Below are 19,387 nucleotides of genomic sequence, written 5' to 3'. Positions count from 1 at the left end.
AGCTCACGCGTGCGCGAACCTGGCCGCTCTTGCGCACTAGCTTACCCTTGAGGCCCAATTCCCGAGATGCTGTGGACGCCGAGCCTAGCAACCCGGAAGGCTAGGCGGGATGGTGGGGGCGGGCCCAGTTGGAGGCCAACCAATAATAGCGCCCAAAAGGAGCGACGTACGCCCTTCGTCTTCCAGTAGCAGATGGCACGTTGAACGCATGCGTTCTAAGGAAAGCTAAGAAAAGGGTCTGCTGGCGGGTCGCGTCGAAGACATGGAGCAAGGCTATGGAGGTTAGTATGGGCTATTCCGCACCACGGGACGCTCTGCTGCACGGGGGTATTCGGGCGCAGCCGGCGGCCGGAACGCACTTGCCGCAGACCGATCCTCGTAGGGTCGGCCAGGACGCGCGCGCGCCCCTTATTGGGCCCCGGCGCAGTCGTTACCTAGGTGCCGCATGTGGATTGGCCAGTAGGATTCGAGGGGGGGTGGATGTGGCGCGGAGGCCGACACTGTAGCGGGTTTCTGGGTGCGCCCTGAGCCGTTTTCACCGTGCAAGCCGAGTGGATCTCATCGCGGCCGGGACCCGGCCTTCTCAGTCCCGCCTTCTCTTCAGAAGACGCCACAAAATGGCGGCCCCAGGGGCGGGGCTAAAACGTGCGGGAGAGGGGCGTGCGGCAGCTGCGGGCCATCCTTGAGCGCACGTGCGCCGGGGCTCGCTTTCTCCGAAGCTTTTCGGGCTGCGCGTGGTGAGCCCAGCCGTTCCGCGCTGCAAGACCTGGTGCATCCCCTAGGGATAACCTGACTGGGTCTCTCCAGTGTACGCGGCGTGTGCTACCTCCAAGGGCCGGACAGGTGCTACGTATTTTTGTGTAAAAATTTCCGAAAGACCACGGATAAGTCGTCCTCCAGGTCTCAGTTTACTGTGGGACTAGAAGTCTTGCCTATAACATTACAGCGTCCTGGAGGGACCAAGGGAACTGTGGAAGCGGGACTGTTCCTTTTTCTAACTTAAATTGCAGCATCTTTGCCGGGCGTGGTGGCACACACCTTTAATCCCAACACCCGGGAGGCAGAGACTAGCTGATCTCTGGGTTCGAGGTTTTTAATCTTTAGAATGAGAACCTCCTGGGAGGCCTTTATTCTCTGCGAAACCTATCTACAGGAGACAGTTGGAACACGTGAAAATGGGGTTCGAAGTAGGCTCAGGGAGTGGTTAGCAGCTTCTGGCCTCTGGGGGGAGGAAGGGGTTTTGAGAGGCAGCAGAGTAACACGATCCCGGGAACTGGACATGGCAGAGAGACCTGAGGAGGCATGAGCACTTGTGCTCCGGTATCTTCAAGGACAGCCTGGCACTCTTTACCTTTCGGATCCTAGCTAAGGTCTTCCATTCTTAGCCTTTTCCACCAGATAGCTGCCACAGCCCAGCTTTATGCCCCTTGAATTAGAGAGCTTCATGATGACCCCCCACTTTGTACCTGCCAGTAACATGACAGACGCAGTTATAAAGTACTTACAGCTTCCCTGGCTTCTTCCTCTCAAGGATTATTTGAGGGCAGTTAGACTAGAGTCTTGCAGGGACGCGGTGTGTTTCCAGAGGTGATTCACTTACTGTTAAAGGGCTGCTTGGTTAACAGGGTGGGGATAGGGCCTGGAAGCCACAGCCTGCAGAACAGTTGATAAGAAGCTCTCTCTCTTTAATTTAGGACTGTCAGCTCCCTTTGCTCTAAGTAGCAATTAGGTATGGCAGTACTTGCCGAGCGCCTGTTCTGCCAACACACTGAGGAAACTGTGTTAGTGGTAGGTTTGGAATATTCTGGAAAGGGAGGTAATCACTTTGTCACCGTGAAGTCATTTGACAGCTAGGGGCTGTGCCACTGGGTCAAGCTGTGCGTGAGGCTCCAGGAGCACAAATGAAGAGAGTGTAGTTCCCCTCTTGTCTCCTGTCCGAAAGGGTGATGTCGGTGACTTGGTAGGTTTATGTGGTGGCTGAACCAGGAGGGTGAGCACTGTGGTCTAATGTTGTGCCCTGTGTCCTCAGCGCAGCTAGGTAAAATGTAATGTTTTTCCTTGGTGGGCGGGGGGTGTAGGGTGTGGGGATGTGCTAGGTTACAGTCCCTCATTTTAATTGGCACTTCTGCAGGGGAAATCGTGTTAGACGATTCTTGCAGGTTATCAGAACTCATATTTTCTTGATGATAAGATAGAATCTTAATACATGATCTTTTTTGCAGGCTATGGGGCATGGAGTACTGGGCCTGCCAACACTCAGGGTGAGTAGGTTTTGCTTAATGGGTTGAACTGTAGGTTTCCCCCACTGCACGCTGCTTTGTAGTAGAGCCCAACATTGGCCTTCACCAGGGTATAATTGCCTTTTCTTTCTTTCTTTAAATAGGAAAGGAAAAATAGTTTATTGAGCACTGCAAGGGAGCAGAGCTGGTTTGTAAACTGCCTCTATCGCTCCACTACTCGAACACCACCCAGTTTCTTTTAAATCTGAAAAGAACTCAGTAGATTGTATATTCAACATGCAAGTGGCCCCAGGAGAAGCCATCAATCTGTACACACCCTACTAGTCTGTATGTGCAAACTGTGCATTCCTATTATATTTGGTATATCTTTATTTTGAGGTACTTTTCCTGTGTCCGTTTAGAGAAATAATCTCCTCCCCCCCCCCCCCCCCCCCCGCAAGACAGGGTTTCTCTGTGTAGCCTTGCTTGTCCTGGACTCACTTTGTAGACCAGGCTGACCTCGAACTCACAGTGCTGGGGTTAAAGGTGTGCACCACCATGTCCGGCGATAAAACCTATTTTTAACTCAAGAACTGCACAGAAATAGATGGCTGGTGTGGCCTAGGCTTTTGCACGCCCTTGTTTTCTGAGTCTAGAACCTGTCCCACACTCAGCCCCATTCCAAGGAACAAAGGCTTCCCTTGTTCTCCAATCCTGGGACATATCCCTAGCACAAATGGAGGCAAGCCACTCTTCTGTGTATCACCATGTGTCACAGGAGGAGGTCTCAAGAAACCTTTGCCACATACTATGCTCTTGTTCAGTTGAGAATGTGATTTTCCACTGGTGCCCTGTTGGTGTGATTGGCAGTAACTAGGTTTTGGCTCTTGGTGAGAACTGAGCCTGTGTAGGGGGATCTCTCTGAAGGACCAGGCCAAACTGGCCTCTCAGATTGCATTGTAGTATGGCTCACCACCCTGGGAGCTACTGTGTACTTTCTTTTCCTGGCTTTCATGGAAGAAGTCAGGCTTGTCTGGGAGAGAAATGTTCTATAAAACATGAGCATGCTAAGGATCACTGCCACTGCCATCACACCCCGGCTTCTGGCACGTTGAGGTGGCAGCTATCCTTAGAGAAGTTGAAGTCTGGCATTGAAGTGCTTGTGTATTGTTTTCCCTAAGGTGCATATGGAAGCAGTATGGCCAGCTGGCAAGGTAAGACCTTCTGAAAGGGATCTTGAGGTGGGCAAGTAAGGCTTTTAAAAAGGTTGCTGGACATTGAACGCTGAGGAGTGCATGAGGTAGGCTGGCCTGAAGGGGAGTTTGAACTTGTTATAGAGATAGAGAGATTATAGATATAGTGCAGGAACAACAGCTTTTAAATACCTTTGTCGGGATTGTGAATTGCTATTCTGAGGCTCTTATCCGCCTCTGGTTAGGAAACAAGCCCTGCTGTCTTTGGTTTTTCGAGACAGGATTTCTCTGTGTAGTCTTGGCTGCCTTGGAGCTCCTTCTATAGACCAGGCTGGCCTTGAGCTCACAGTAATCTGCCTGCCTCTGCCTCCCAAGTGCTAGCTAGGATTAAAGGCGTGTGCCACCGATGAAACTAGATAGATGGGTAAATAGGTAGATGGATAGGTAGATATGGGTAGATATAATGAATGTTCTGCCTGCGTGTACACCTGTACGCCAGAAGAAGGCATCAGAGCCCATTAGAAATTGTTTCAAGCCTTTATGTGTTGCTGGGAATTGAACTCAGGACATCTAGAAGAGAAGCCAGTACTCTTAACCACTGAGCCATCTCTCCAGCCCCAGCCTACTGTCTCTTAAAGACAGCCTGCTATGAGAACCTTTGGCCACCTGTCTTGTTAATATGTGTTGTGGTATGGTGCTAGCGGTGCTTGGTTTCCTAACTTTTTCCTTCCTGGTGGGCGGGGTGCCCCTGCTCACAAGGATCTCATGCACAGCCTCATGTGCTGAGGTCTAACATCATTCCTCTTTCTTCTGACAGGTTATGAAAACTACAACTACTACAACGCCCAGAACACCAGTGTCTCCGCAGGAGCACCCTATAGTTATGGCCCAGCCTCATGGGAGGCCACCAAAACCAGCGATGGTGGCCTGGCAGTTGGGAGTTCTGCCATGCATATGGCCTCTTTTGCCCCAGAGCCATGTACTGACAACTCCGATTCGCTCATTGCCAAGATCAATCAACGTTTGGACATGTTGTCCAAGGAAGGAGGCAGAGGTGGGACCAGCAGCAGTGGGGAGGGCGTACAAGACCGCGACAGGTGATTACGGCCTTAAACCTTTCCTGGTGGAGTCCCTTTCTTGAATCCTGGCGATGGGATGGGCACCAACTCTTTTGGAAAGTCCTCTTCCCTGCTTCTGTGTATTAGACAGGAGGTGGACCCTGGAGGGAAGGGGCTGCAATACAGCTTAATTGGAGGTTTTCTAAACTGTTGGCTATTTGAGTTAATCCAAGATTCCTTCTTTATCTGGCAAAGGTGTCATGCTCTGTCTTTGTTAGAAATGTTTGAATGAGGGTCTTAAGCCAGTTTGCTTCCTGGGCATTTAAGTAGATATTGAGTGGTTTGGCTTCTTGTTCTGAATGTGAGAGGATCAGCTTAGTGTAAAGTTAGCCACACTCGGCAAATTATTGGGTGCCTTAGCCAGTCTCCTGGCTGTTCCTAACAAGTTATATACTTCCTTTGCAGCTCCTTCCGCTTCCAGCCGTACGAGTCCTACGACTCCAGGCCCTGTTTGCCGGAGCACAATTCCTACCGTCCCAGCTACAGTTATGATTATGACTTTGACATGGGGGCTGACCGTAATGGTAGCTTTGGTGGGACATTCAATGACTGTCGGGACCCAACCCCAGAACGGGGCTCCCTTGATGGTTTCTTGAGGGGCCGGGGCCAGGGCCAGGGCCAGGGCCAGGGCCGCTTCCAGGACCGGAACAACTCCAGCACCTTCATGCGTAGTGACCCCTTCATGCCACCCTCGGCCTCTGCGGAGCCCCTCTCTACCACCTGGAATGAGCTGAACTACATGGGTGGGCGTGGTCTGGGTGGGCCCTCCACCAACAGGCCACCGCCTCCCCTCTTCTCCCAGGCCATGGCCCCTGACTACGGCATTATGGGGATGCAGGGGGTGGGAGGTTTTGGTAGCACCATGCCTTATGGATGTGGCCGGTCCCAGACTCGGATTCGGGATTGGGTAAGTTTACCAAGTCTGTCAGGCCTTGCTGCCCTTTCTTCCTAGCAGCTTTATTGAGGTAAAAGTTGTGTGTCTTTGTATATTGTAAGGTGCCCTTATTTTCCAGTTTACAGTTCCACTTTTAATAAGTTTTAGATGTCTCCATCAACTCGTTGGCCATCCCTGAGTTAGCCAGTTGTGGATATTTCGTAGTAATAGAATCACACGAGTGGCTTTGTATCTGCAGGCTTTGGATTCCAACTGTAGTATCTCTTGCTTTTTTAAGGCATTTTTGTGCCTTTGTTCTCTGTTCTTACAAATGCAGATATTTATTTGTGGGATATCTTACTGTCCTGGGTTAGCAGTACATGGCATGTGTTTGTATCTATAGCCCAGAAGGAGAGGGTTTGAGCGCTTTGGACCAGACAACATGGGCAGGAAGCGGAAGCAGTTTCCACTGTTTGAAGAAACTGATGCCAAACTGGCCCGTGCTGACAGTGAAGGAGATCTGTCTGAAAACGGTATGCTCTGGGGATCACTAAGCAAGGTGGGTGTAAGATGAATCAGTTACCTGTTCAGGACTTGAGGTGGCATTGTTTGGCCGACCGCTGCCTTAGCCTTAAGCCCTATTGTCAGTCTGGTTTCTGAGCTTGGGAGCATGACAGTGCTCTGGATGGAGGCCATCCACCTAGGGGCTAATGCTTATGACCCTGTGCTTGGCAGATGATGGAGCTGGTGACTTACGGTCAGGAGATGAAGAGTTCAGGGGGGTAAGTTCACCTTCGTGGATTCTCTCTTTCTCTGGGCTTTTTTTCTTCCTCACATGGATGGAAATAGCTGTTTTGATAGAGTCAACCACATACCCTTTGTATGCACCCTGTAACAACTGTTCTCCCTTTTTTTTTTTTCTTTTTCCTTTTTGGTTGTGGTGGTTGCTGCTGCTGTTAATTCTTCCCACGTACATTGTATCCCGGCTGCAGTTCCTCCTCCCTCTGCTCTTCTTAGTTACGCTTCTCAACCTCCCATCCTCTCCCCTCGATCCAGTCTCCCATTTTCCTTCTGAAAAGAGCAGGCTTCCCAGGGATATTATCTGTTATTCTCTTTTAAAATTCCCAAACCCTTTTCCTTGCCTTACAGTGTTGAGTCTAGCCATCAGCCTTCTAATTGTGGGACTCTTCAGGCTGCTGCTGACCTGATAGCCTGTCACTGAGGAGTGACAGCAGAGTCCAGTCTTGGGCCACACCACATTTCTGAGGAGGGTACTTTGTACCTGCACCTAGTGTTAAAAAGTTTCCTCTGTGTACTTGTAATGGTCAGGTGGAGAGCAGGGTGAGGGTGGGGTAGCAGGAGATAGAATCCAGTGCTTAGACCATGTTCTCCGAGTGCTCTGTCATCCCCTACCCACTTACCAAGAACAACTTTCAAGGTGTTCTGAGAGTCTTACCTTCTCCTCGTTCATTCCACCTAGCTCTTGAGGCTGCGCATCTCTACAGGTCTCATAGACCTGCCTAAGGAATTGGCTCTACTTAAATCATCCTAGGATCTGGGTTTACCCTACTTTGTTAGAATGCTAAACACACACTTGGAAATTTGGGAAAGCCTGTTTCCAGTCAGTGCTGGACTTAGAACACCACAGACTGGAGCTGCTTCTCCTCCCAAGCTCTTATTCTGTAGTACGGAACGGCGGTATGATATGCCTTTGCCACCAAGCAGCTTCTGTCACTTTGGAGAGAACTGAGTCAGTGACTGTAGGGAAAAAAATCTTTGTAGTCTTCTAATGGCAGTGAATTGTAACAGGACATTTGAACTCTGTTCTGTAGCTCTGAGGGTTCCCCAACACTGCCTCATTTCCTAGCACCATAGCAAGACAAAGACTGGTAAGACCACATACTAGGTATTGGGGCTTGGGCTGGTTATGGAGAATTCTGGACCTTCCACCTCACTGCCTGACATTTCATATGCCCTTTTTCAGGAGGATGAATTCTGTGACTCCAGGAAGCAGAGAGGTAGGCATCACTCAGTACCTTTTCCATCCTTTGTCTCTGACTCATACTCATTACCAAGCTCCAGCCATCTTCTGAGCAAAACAGACTTTCATAGAGAGCTTCGTGGCTTGTGGCAGAGGAGCTGCAGCTGTGCAGTGGCCTGCATTGTGTGAACCACCCCCAAAGCTCGGCTCCAATGTTTGGAGCAGGGTTTGCTTGAAAGGAGTTCCCTTTTGCCTCAGTGGATACAAGTTGTAGGAGTTTGGGAGCCCATCTCTGGGTATCTGTGAAAGCCATGGTAGGAAAATGAGTTTCAGAATTGTGAGAAAAAAGAGTCCCATTTTCTTCCCATATTCTGGCCAGTCTTCTCTGTCTATACCTACCATCTAGTTGGGAGGTTCGTGGTTTTGGCTTCTTCCCCTGCCCCCTCAATTGTGAACCTCATCACTGTGTATTCTGACCTCTGCAAGAAATACTGGCAGCTTCAATACGTTTGGACAGAGAGCAAATACCTACTGTGGTTGATCTTGAGGTCATGGGACAGTGGCCTATAAGGTACACTCAGGCCCATATCTCAAGGTATTTGTCACTGAACAAGTGTTGTCAATTCGAGGGCCGGAAACCCAAGAGTCCAACAAAGGTTATACCCCAAGGATGACTTGGAGAATCAGCCTGAGCTGCAAGGCTTTAGGCTCACCCAGGAGCCACTTTTTTCCTCCCTGTTCTATGGGCCTGTACTAGTTGGTTACTCTCAAGTATCACAGGCTAGCCTTCATCATCTATAATCTGAAGCCCTTGGCTCCTTTAAGGCTCTCGGGTTAGCTAACCCTCAGATAACCCCCAACCCACACAGCTGAGAATCACCCCCTAGCGTTCAGCAGCTCATGCAGCCGGGTAAATGCTAAAGCAAAGGTGACATGTTTGTTGCGCACAGGTCCTGCTACCCAACCGAGATGACTTTGCTATTAAACAGCAGTCATAGTTTCAGGCAGTGACCTCTTGCCAAAAGTCCCACACGTCCTTTTGAGAGGCTTCTGAGCAGCGCACGCCGGTCGCCATCTTCGTGGGACAGTCTCGGGACTGGCATCAGGGGTAGGGGTTACAGTTCAGATGCTTATCCAACCTTTTTTCAGCATCCAGCCCTAGCCCTGAGCCTGGGGATCTGGCGTGGTCTTATGCTGAAGATGCTGGCCACGGGGCTCTCATGGGAGTTATGCCAGCCCCAGGGAATGGATGGGAGGACCAATTGGTCTCTTACCATTTTTGCTTCTAGGATTGCTCTCCACTCGACCTTGGTAAAGTCCAAGGTTGTTGGTTTTATGAGTAGAAGATAGAGAGATCGGGCCAGCAAGGACTGTCAGACCTGCTGAGTCCCTAGTTAGGAGAGGCTAACAGGACGGTCACCACAACCCACCTAGAGGTGGGATGGAGGATGGCAGTACAGCTTGCTTTATTTCTTGAGGCCTTCCAGCTGCTGCCTCTGTGGGGATATTTGCAGCTCTTTGAGTGACGTGGGAGAAGACCCAACAACAGAGTGGTATATTGGACAAGCAGGCTAGGACAGAACAGACTAGGTGGCCATGAGTGAGATGGGCCTCTGCCCATCAGGCCATGGGAGGAGTGAGGCAACTCTTCTGGGTTTTCATAGAAGGTCCTGGTACATCAGGAACCTCTAACAGCTCCTCAGTGCCTTGGGGTATCCTGGCCCCGCCACAAAAGAGGTGGAAGCTGGGCACAAGGTGTAGCTGCCAAGCTGCAGCATCCAGCTTGACCCTGGAGCTGGCCTCTCCTGTAGGCTCCTCAGTGTCTCGAGGGGACTCTTCCATTATAGGAGAAAAGGAGGATGAGGACGATGATGTGAAGAAGAGACGGGAGAAGCAAAGGAGGAGAGACAGGATGCGCGACCGAGCAGCTGACAGGTAAGGAGGCCAGTGAGGCAGGTTGACAGCACTAGGTAAAGATCGCCCACTGAAGGCAGTTGGATCTGGGAACCGTCTAGCTCTCCAAGCTCACCCATAATGCACAGGAGTTTGATTTGATGTAACTTCAGATGTAAGAAATCTTAACCAGGGGGCTGGAGTGATAGCTCAGAGGCTAAGAGCACTGGCTGTTCTTCCAAAGGTCCTGAGTTCAATTCCCAGCAACCACATGGTGGCCCATAACTATCTATAATGAGGTCTGGTGTTCTCTTCTGGCCTTCTGGCACACGTGCAGGCAGAATGCTATATAAATAATAAATAAATGTAAAATAAGAAAAGAAATCTTAGCAAGGTTAATGGAAGATACAACGTAGAGAAGTTTTTAAAAAAACATTTGGTCTGGGGAGATGGTTCTGTAGGTTAGACACTTGCTACATAAATAAATAAGCATTAGGACCTAAAACCAGCACCTACAACCAAAGTCCTGCATAGACAGGAACATCTGTATACTCAGTACTGTTGGTGAGACAGGATCAGTGCGCTGTGCTGGCTGTTTGATGACAGACCCTATCTCAAAGAAATAAGGTAGAGAAAGGTGGAACAGGACGTCTGACCTCCAGCCTTCTCATAAGTGTGTATGCCTGCACACAGACATACGTACCACGTGATTTCTAAATGATGAAAGGGTTTGGGTCTTTTTATGCCACTCAGAGAATGAGATTACATTTATTTTTGTGTTATTGGGGAAGGAATCCAAAGCTTCAAAGTGCCGAGTGTGTGTGTTAATGTCTATGGCTTCGTGCCTCTTTTTTTTCCTCCTCTTTTGTTTTTTAATGTTTTGTCTCTGCAGTCATGAACAAGAATTTCAAAGGCGTTTGAGATTGTTAGAGGTAGGCATGGTGTCACACACTTTAATTCTAGCGCTGAGGAAGCAGAGGCAAGCAGATCTCTTGAGCTTGAGGACATCAGGACTACACAGAGAAACTCAGTCTCAGGAAAACAAAAAAGAAACAAGACTATTAGAGCAGAGAATAAAATTGCAACTTGTCAGCTCCAACTCTTCAGTAGTTTCTCATCGGCCCTGCTCTAGGGACTGTCTCCTTTTCTTTTCTTTTTTTTTCTTTCTTCCCCCCTCACCCCCCACCCCGAGACAGGGTTTCTTTCTCTCTGTAGCCTTGGCTGTCCTGGACTCACTTTGTAGACCAGGCTGGCCTCGAATTCATACCAATCTGCCTGCCTCTGCCTCCTAAATGCTGGGATTAAAGGTTTGTGCCGCCACCACCTGATTTGAGTATCTCCTTTTCACTCACCACTTTAGAATGTTCTCTTTGGCCCAGAGCAATTGGTATACAGTTGGTGGAATGGTTTTCCTGAAGTGTTTGCAGGGCTGTCCCACCATTCAGCCAGGGGTGTCTACTACGTGGTGTTTCCTGGCTGGCCTTGGTCGCTTAGCACGTGAGACGAGAAGCTTTCCTTTACTCTTTCAAGGACAAGAGAATCCTGTTTTCTTTGACATTTCTATACTCAGAGATGAGCTAGTGATCTCTGTATTACACTTCTTTCTGTGTTCTCTCTAGGATTCAGTTTGCTTGTTCTGTATGCAAGTTTCGTAGCTTTGAAGATGAAGAAATTCAAAAGCATCTGCAAAGCAAATTTCACAAAGAGACATTGAGGTTTATAAGTACCAAACTGCCTGACAAGACAGTGGAGTTCCTCCAGGTAAAGGATGCTTCAGTGTTTGTAGACAGCCTTGCAACTGTGAGGACCCTTCAGAGGGTCAAGAGGAATGAGAGGCCTAAACATGGTGCAGTTTCTTTTCCCAAACTGAAGCTATTACATGTCCCTGTGTCACAGTGATAATATCTCTGACCACAACAGATTTTGCTTATAGAGCTGCCAAAGTAGCACCTTTTCAAGCTCCATGCAGTATAGAAGTACCCAGAATGGGGGCTGGAGAGTTAGCTCAGTGGTTAAGAGATTTGTCTGCTCTTCCAAAGGACCCAGGTTCAATTCCCAGCATCCACATGGCAGCTCACACCTGTCTGTAATTCCAGCTCCAAGGGATCTAATGGCCTCAACCAATGCAAATAAAGCAAAAATAAATAAAAATTTAAAAAAAGAAAAAGAAGTGACCAGAGTAAAGTGTTCTCATTTCATGTTGTGGCATCTCTCAATCCTTCTAGGAGTACATCATAAACAGGAATAAGAAAATTGAGAAGCGTCGTCAGGAATTGTTGGAGAAGGAAAGCCCTAAACCCAAACCAGATCCATTCAAAGGTAAATTGTGATCCCAGTGTCCAAGTTATTCCAGGTGCTCTTAAAGGTGCAGAACATGACTCAGTGCAGGCTGGCTATTCTTCCAGAGGACTCAGGTTTGATTCTTTTTTCCTTTTTGTTTGTTTTTTGTTTTTCAAGACAGGGTTTCTCTGTGTAGCCTTGGCTGTCCTGGACTGTAGACCAGGCTGGCCTGAAATCCACCTGCCTCTGAGTGCTAGGATTGAAGGCGCTCTCCACCACACCCAGCTTCAGGTGTGATTATTACTACCACATGGCAGCTCACAGCCTCTGTGTCTCCGATCTCAGGAGATCTAATTCCCTCTTTTGGCTTCTGTGCACGTGAACATGAATACAGATAAAATACCCATACACATAAAATAAATACATTGAAGGGGGAAAAAGGACTAGAGGGTAGAGGCTTGTATAGCTCTATATGTTACAGCGCTTAGCTAGCATGTATGCAGTCTGAGCATATTTAATCCCCATACCATAAAAAATAGTTCAGGAGCAGGGTGTGGTGGCACACACGCCTTTAATCCCAGCACTGGGAGGCAGAAGCAGGTGGATCTCTATGATCGCTGTGAGTTGGAGGCCAGCCTGGTCTACAAAGTGAGTCTGGGACAGTCAAGGCTACACAGAAAAACCTTGTCTTGAAAAAACAACAGACCAGGCATGGTGGCACATACCTTTAATCCCAGCACTCGGGAGGCAGAGGCAGGAGGATCGATGTGAGTTTCGAGGACAGCCTGCTCTACAAAGCAAGTTCAGGACAGCCAAGGCTACAGAGGGAAACCTTGTCAAAAAAAAAAAAAAGAAAAGAAAAAGAAATAACAAAACAAAAAAAAACAAAGCCAGGTGATGGTGGCACACATCTTTAATCCTTGGGAGGCAGAGGCAGGTTGGACTCTTGAGTTAATAGCCAGCCAGGTCTGCAGAAGACTGCCAAAAATGTGAAGCCAAGTTCTGTAAGAAAAGTACTAAGTGGGAAGAAGCCCTGGGTGCAGTGAGATGAGAGCACAGCTGCAGCCCAGCCTGTCAGAAGCATGTGAAGCAGCCTGATGGGTCTCTCCTCAGTGGGGACACAACTGGAAGGATGATGTGTGAGCCAGCACTCCTCACAGTGGGCCAGGTCTCCTGGGGGAACATACAGGAGACTGATCTCCACTGGCTCATCTTCTAACCTAGTGGTATCCTTAGAGGCTGGTACAACAAGGACACAATGTGAACCTTGATGGGTAGGAGGAGGAAGAAAACTGCTTGTCTGGGTTCCATTCCAGGGATTGGCCAGGAACATTTCTTCAAGAAGATTGAGGCCGCACACTGCTTGGCCTGTGACATGCTGATTCCTGCGCAGCACCAGCTCCTTCAGCGGCATCTGCACTCTGTGGACCATAACCATAACCGAAGGGTAAGTCCTTTGATGCAGGCTGCTTTCTGGGGTGACCATTCACTTTGCTGCCTGTTGAATGCTCACATCGCTGTCAGGTTTTGTGGCTGTAACCTCCCCTCCAGGTTCTGTTAAAATGCAGGTTGGACTTGGTGAAATGTACCTGTTATTCCCACCTATTTGGAGGCTGGGTTCAGAGGCAGGCTTTCATTCTTCCTTTGTTTCAGACAGGTTCTCACTATGTAGCCCTGACTGGCCTAGAACTCCAAGATCCGCCTGCCTGCCTCCCGAGGATAAAGGTGTATGCCTCCACACCCAGCCTAGCCCTATCTCTTAAAAAGAAGGGGAGAAAACACAGACAGAAATTTGGTGCATGGGTTGGCTATAGATATAGTAGCAGAAATTCTGAATTGAAACTGTTTACTACAGTTTTCTACAGGTCACACCAAAGTTTCCCAGTTGCTGGGAAACTGAGTTTCTGTAAGGCGAGGCCAAAGGCCATTCAGAACTCAGTGGCCTGAGGGACTAACCCAGGTTTTGGTACTGCTTTGCTTTTCCCTTGATGCTGAGGCTAACGGTTTAAAGATTTAACCCAGGGATTAGTAAGGGTTTTTGTTGTTGCTGGTTTTGTTTGTTTCCATAAAAAGTCTGATCAATACAGTGGCCTTGCCCTGTGCATCTTCCAATAACAGATTGAACCAACTGGGCATTAAAAACATTTGGTAAAGCCTGGCACTTGGGAGGCGGATCGCTGTGAGTTCCAGGCCAGCCTGGTCTACAGAGTGAGTCTAGGACAGCCAAGGCTACACAGAGAAACTCTGTCTCGGAAAAAACAAAAAGAAAAAAGAAAGAAAACATTTGGTAGAGGAATTGCAACTGTACTGAACACACTGCAATTCTTTTTTTAATGTTCCCCAACCAATACCTTATCATAGCATTAGTTATATATTAGGCTTATAAGTCATCTAACATACAGGGAGGATATGCGTTAGGTCCTATGCAAACACTGGGCCATCTGACTGGAAATTTGAATGTCCTTGGACTTTGTTATCTGAAGGAAGCATGAAGTCAGTTCCCTCCCTGCCTTTAGGAGGCTCTGTGGGCCCAGAGTATCTGATGTGCATTGTGTGGCACAACTGCTGTGGCTGCGCTGCTGGCCACTGGGTTAGCATCTCAGTGAAAACAGTTCCAATGGCACACCACCTCACCTCTACCCAGTGCTTCACCTCACAGATCACCTGCCTCTGCCTCCTGAGTACAGGGGTCAAAGGAATGAATTCACCTCCTCTGGGATCCATTTCATCTCTTACTGCTTGCTGTTTTTTCCTTTAGATTTATTTGTATTTTGTGTGTATGATAGTTTTCCTATTAGGTATTGTTATACCTGTGCACCATGTGAATGTCTGGTGCCGTGTGGTGAGAGAAGCTCCAGATCCCCTGTAACTGTATTTAGAGACTCCGTGTGCTGCCGTGTGGCTGCTAGGAACCAACCCAAGATCCTCTACAAGAGCAAAAAGTGTTGTTAGCCAGAGAGCATCCCTCCAAGTTGAGTGGTGGCACACACTTGTAATCCCAGCGCTCCCGAGGCAGAAGCAGGAGGATCTCTGTGATTTCAAGGCAGCCTCATCTATAAAGTGAGTCCAGGACAGCCAAGGCTACACAGGGAAAACCTGTCTCAAAAACACAAACAAAAAAGAACCACCACCAAAAAAAGAGCATCTCTCCAGTTCCTTCTAGGGCTTTCTGAGATCAGCAGAAGAGCAGTCTACAAGCAAGGGATTGGTGTATGAAAAGATAAGCCACAAAGCAGTCATAGTCTGTGAACTGCTCCCACCACCACCACCACCACCACCACCAAGACAGGCTTTCTCTATGTAGCCTCGGCTATCCTGGATTCCCTTTGTAGACCAGGCTGGCCTTGAACTTAACAGAGATCCACCTGCCTCTGCCTCCCTGAGTGCTGGGATTACAAGTGTGTGCCACCATGCCCGGTTGTGAACTGTTTTTTAAGCAAGATGCCACTCTATAGAAGCTGGTCTCAGAGCCACACACCAGCATGCTTGACATAGTCTGTAAGGTTTTGGCTGATGCTGCTGGGAGTTACCATGAGGGTAATATAACTCCAAAACTCCCTCTTTAGTCCACACAACTTAACCTTTTTATGTTTGTGTTTGGTTTGGTTTGTATGTGTGGGAGGGGATATGTCCCTGTGTAGCCTTGGCTATCCTGACTCACTGTAGATGAGGCTGGCCTCGAACTCACAGCAATCTGCCTGCCTCTGCCTCAAGTGCTGGGATGAAAGGTGTGCACCACCACACCTGGCCTGGGTTTTGCTTTTTGTGTTTTTGTTGTTGTTTTGAGATAGGGTCTCACTAAATACAGACGGTACATGGTCTTACAGGTGTCATCCTGTTTTTGTTTTATAACCTTTCCACTTAATTGCGCTACTTTTATTTCAAGGGCTCTCTGGTACTTTTCTTTCGTAATTGCCATGTTGAGATTTTCCTCGAAAATAAAGACAGAAGTTGCATGTCTTGAAAGTTTGACATAGTATCCTAATTTCATTTCCTACTGTAATAAAATACCCTGAGCGAGGACAACTTAGTGGAGAAAGAGTTTAACTAACAATTCAGGTTATACTACATCATTTCAAGGAAGTCAAGGCGGAAACCTGGAGCAACTGTTACATCCATAGTCAAGAGCAGAGAGGGAATGCATGCCTGTATGTGCCTGATGACCAGCCAGCCTGATCCAGGCAGTACATCATTGAGACTTCTGCCCGGTTAGTTGGGTTGTGTCAAGTTGGCAGTTGAACTAGGCATCACCCCAGCTAGTTCTATGGTTTCTTTCTCTTGGCTACTTTAAAAAGCATGTTTCTGGGGCTGAAGAGTTGGCTCAGATGTTAAGAGTACTGTTTGGTCTTTCAAAGGTCCTGGGTCAATTCCCAGCAACCACATGGTGGCTCACAACCGTCTATAATGAGATCTGGTGCCTTCTGGTTACATGCAGGCAAAACACTGCATACTTAATAAATAGATCTCTCTCTTTTTTTTTTCTTTTTTTAAGCATATTTCTGGTTGCCTTTGCAGTTGGCTGCTGAACAGTTCAAGAAAACAAGTCTTCATGTGGCTAAGAGTGTTTTGAACAACAAACATATAGTGAAGATGCTGGAAAAATACCTCAAGGTTTGTGTTTGGGAATCTAGTGGGCCGGAAAAGCTTTGGGGAATGGAAGATGATGTGTATGGAATGTAGCTAGAGTGCAGTGTTAATCATTTCTGAGTTTTGGAGAAATTGAAGGACATCAAAACACTTAGGTGTTAGATCTGTGGCACTGAGGGTTTCTAGAGACTTGGTACTTTACCCGAGACCGTGGGTTGTGATGCTGTTTAGTGGATCACTGCATATGCTACTCACACACAACATGAAAAAGACTGACTGTCTTGTTGTGAAGTACTGAGCAGATGCTCGTGATCTACTCTTAGAAAGTATCCCAGCTGGGTGGAGTGACAGGTGACTGTGGTCCCAGCTACTCTGGAGCCATGGGAGGGAGATTCAAGTTTCAGCCTAGGAAATTCAGATCAGCATGGCAACATAGCAAGGCCTGGTCTCATAGCAGAACAATTAAAACAAATTACAAATGATATAAAAAGGATTAAAGAATAGAGAAGGTTGTGTGGTGGCACGCAGTTGATATCTAGACACAAGAGGATTACTGAATTTGAGGCCAGCCATAATAGTAACAATAGGCTGAACACAGTGCAAATAGAGCCTATGGGCTTACTAGTGATAGAGCACTTGTTTATAGCATGTGTGATGACTTGGATTTAATCCCCAACAACCCAGAAAAAATGTGTGACATTTAACAGATAATAGGTTGTGATTTTGAGGACAGAGAGTACCCATATGTGAAATTCTCCATAAAGATAAACTAGCCAAGCCGGATGTGGTGCGCACCTTTAATACCAGCACAGGAGGCAGAGACAGGCAGATCTCTGTGAATTCCAGGCCAACCTGGTCTACAAAACGAGTCTAGGACAGTCGAGGCTACACAGAGAAACCCTGTCTCAAAAAAAAAAAAAAAAAAACTAAGCAAACTGAATCTCCTCTGTAAACTTTGAAGACTGCAGTTTTTTGCTACAGTCTGCAGACTGTTGTTAAAACAAGAGCTCCTTATAAACTGGCCCGCTGTTAGGCTGTGTCCCTGAGTTGTGTCCCTCTTTGTACAGGGTGAAGATCCTTTTGTCAATGAAACTGCTGATCTTGAGACAGAAGGAGATGAAAATGTAGGAGAGGAGAAGGAGCCGACGCCAGAGGAGGTAGCTGCAGAAGTCTTAGCAGAGGTGATTACAGCAGCAGTGAGGGCTGTGGAGGGAGAAGGAGACCCAGCCACAGACCATAATGAAGTCCCAGCTGAAGTGAAAGGCCCTGCGGATACAGCAGAGGCCAGTAGTGACCCCCACACTGAAAAGCTGCTGGAAGAGCAAACCTGTGGAACAGCCCCTGAAAATGGGAACACTGAAGACAAGGACAGAAGTGATGCTGCTGAGGCCAGAAATGAAGCCGTGGTGCCAGCAGCAGAGGCAGAAAGCACTGCACCCATTGCTATCCCAGGAATCATGGAAGATGAAGTAGGACAGAGTGATGCAGAGTCCAAAGATACTCCCCTAGAATGACCTTTTCTTCCCTGTTTGAAGGGATGTGTTATATCGTGTGCTCTCTTTGGTTTATAAGCAGTGCTAGGGGTGGGGGTTGTTACTTGATGGAAAGACTTCGCCATTTCCTTCCCAATGTACCTCAAGGATTAATGCTGTACAGCGGATGGCTTCCCACCTTTGTTAGAATACAAAAGAGATAAACCATTTTCCCAAGTGGCCTTTGATGGCTGGCTACCTGTGCACTGCAGTTAGAATAATAAAAGTAGATCTTCCTGATATATGTTAAGTGCTGAAACTGACAGAATGTGAGGGTATGTTTTTATTTGTTTGTTACTTGGGAAGCAGCTTGATAGGAATACGACTTGCTTGAGAAATTTTTGTTGTTTAGGGGAATTCCCTTTATTCACCTGCATGGCACATTCTGTCAGACATACAGTTCAACCCTCCGTGTGGGTGAGAGCTGAGATTGTGCCCCCTCACCAACAGTCCTGCCTAAGATCAGACAGATTTTATTAAGGCCTTTATTTTAGCTTTGGCATTGAGATAGCATCTTGTTTGACCGAACCTATCCTCAGAACTCAGTCCTCCTTGTCAGCCTTCAGAGTCCTGGGCCTGAGTGTGTACAGCCATGTTCCACTGGGCCTTGGTTTTGTACTACATGGTGTTCCATGTTCCTTACCAGCTGTGGCAGCATCCTGTTAACATTAGACATCTGTCATGTCTTGGCAGTGACCTTGGCCTGTGCATGAGGTCTGAGAAAGCCCCTCCGTAGAGACTCTTCCAAAGGAGGCACACTCAATCTGAGCCTATAGCATGAGGGCACTGGCACTGGTTCTCACCGTTCAATGCTTTTTAATTAATCAGCTTTTTAATCATTTTTACCTCTTTATCTTCCACCACTCCATTAGTGCTGGATGTTGGTGGCTTTTTGTTTGTTTTAATTTTGTTATTCCCACCTAAAAGTATCTAGGAAGAGCTGGGCGTGGTGGTGCACGCCTGTAATCCCAGCACTCGGGAGGCAGAGGCAGGCGGATCGCTGTGAGTTCGAGGCCAGCCTGGTCTACAAAGGGAGTCCAGGACAGCCAAGGCTAACACAGAGAGACCTTGTCTTGAAAATAGAAGTCTCCACAGATAAAATCTAGTTGTAAAAGCTCATATGGCTAAGTGAAGATGTTTCATTTAGGCAAATAGTATTTCTTTGGCAGTTCTGAACCTGAGAAGAGGTGGCTTAGCATGTCTTTGATGTAGTATATGCCAAGTTCTACAGCATCAGAATGATGATAGTTGCCCCTTTGAAATTAATTGCTTTGTCCATCATTGACTGAACACAGCTCACATCTTGAAAGCATCAGCCAATGGAGAATTACTACAAAAGGCAATAAAATATTGCAGCAATTCCATCAGCATTTCTGCCAAGGAGCATTACTAGGGTATATGAGATGAACCTTGGGAATATCAATGTCAAAACTTAAGCAATAAAAAGTGATGCCACTGAAACATTTGTTTGGTTTGGTTTTGAGACAGGCCCCTAGACGACATTGCTGTAGATGTGGTCTGGAGAGAGAGAGTGAGAGTGTGTGTGTGTGTCTCTCTGTTTGTTCATTCCTGTCCTGGTGATGGACCTAGGGCCTCATAGCAAGCAGATCTTGTACATTTACTTAGTGTGCATAAACATGCCATGGTGTGCATACAGAAGCCAGAGAACAGCTTGTAGGTTCCAGGGATCCAGCGCCCTTACCTGATGAG

General features: G+C 47.7%; 1 protein-coding gene across 2 annotated transcripts; it reads left to right on the top strand.

Annotated features, from left to right (window-relative positions):
- Positions 1-68: 68 nt before the first annotated feature.
- AKAP8 (A-kinase anchoring protein 8) lies at positions 69-19,138 on the top strand. Of its 2 annotated transcripts, none has more exons than XM_084759384.1 (14): positions 69-281; positions 2,223-2,261; positions 3,401-3,433; positions 4,230-4,509; positions 4,936-5,437; positions 5,808-5,937; positions 6,140-6,186; positions 7,389-7,422; positions 9,197-9,320; positions 10,898-11,039; positions 11,504-11,597; positions 12,875-13,005; positions 16,074-16,169; positions 17,213-19,138. In XM_084759384.1, the coding sequence occupies exons 1-14, from the start codon at positions 263-265 to the stop codon at positions 17,657-17,659; spliced, it is 2,118 nt and encodes a 705-aa protein (XP_084615510.1). In that variant the 5' UTR covers positions 69-262; the 3' UTR covers positions 17,660-19,138. The 2 variants fall into 2 exon arrangements, with proteins under 2 accessions (XP_084615510.1, XP_084615511.1); XM_084759385.1 differs by having other exon boundaries at positions 73-281; positions 9,233-9,320.
- The last annotated feature ends 249 nt before the right edge of the window (positions 19,139-19,387 follow it).

This window comes from Acomys minous (genome assembly GCF_964271855.1).
Source record: "Acomys minous genome assembly, chromosome: 15".
Lineage (NCBI taxonomy): Eukaryota > Metazoa > Chordata > Mammalia > Rodentia > Muridae > Acomys > Acomys minous.
The sequence above is the reverse complement of the archived record's forward strand: the minus strand, read 5'-3'. Positions and strand labels throughout refer to the sequence as shown.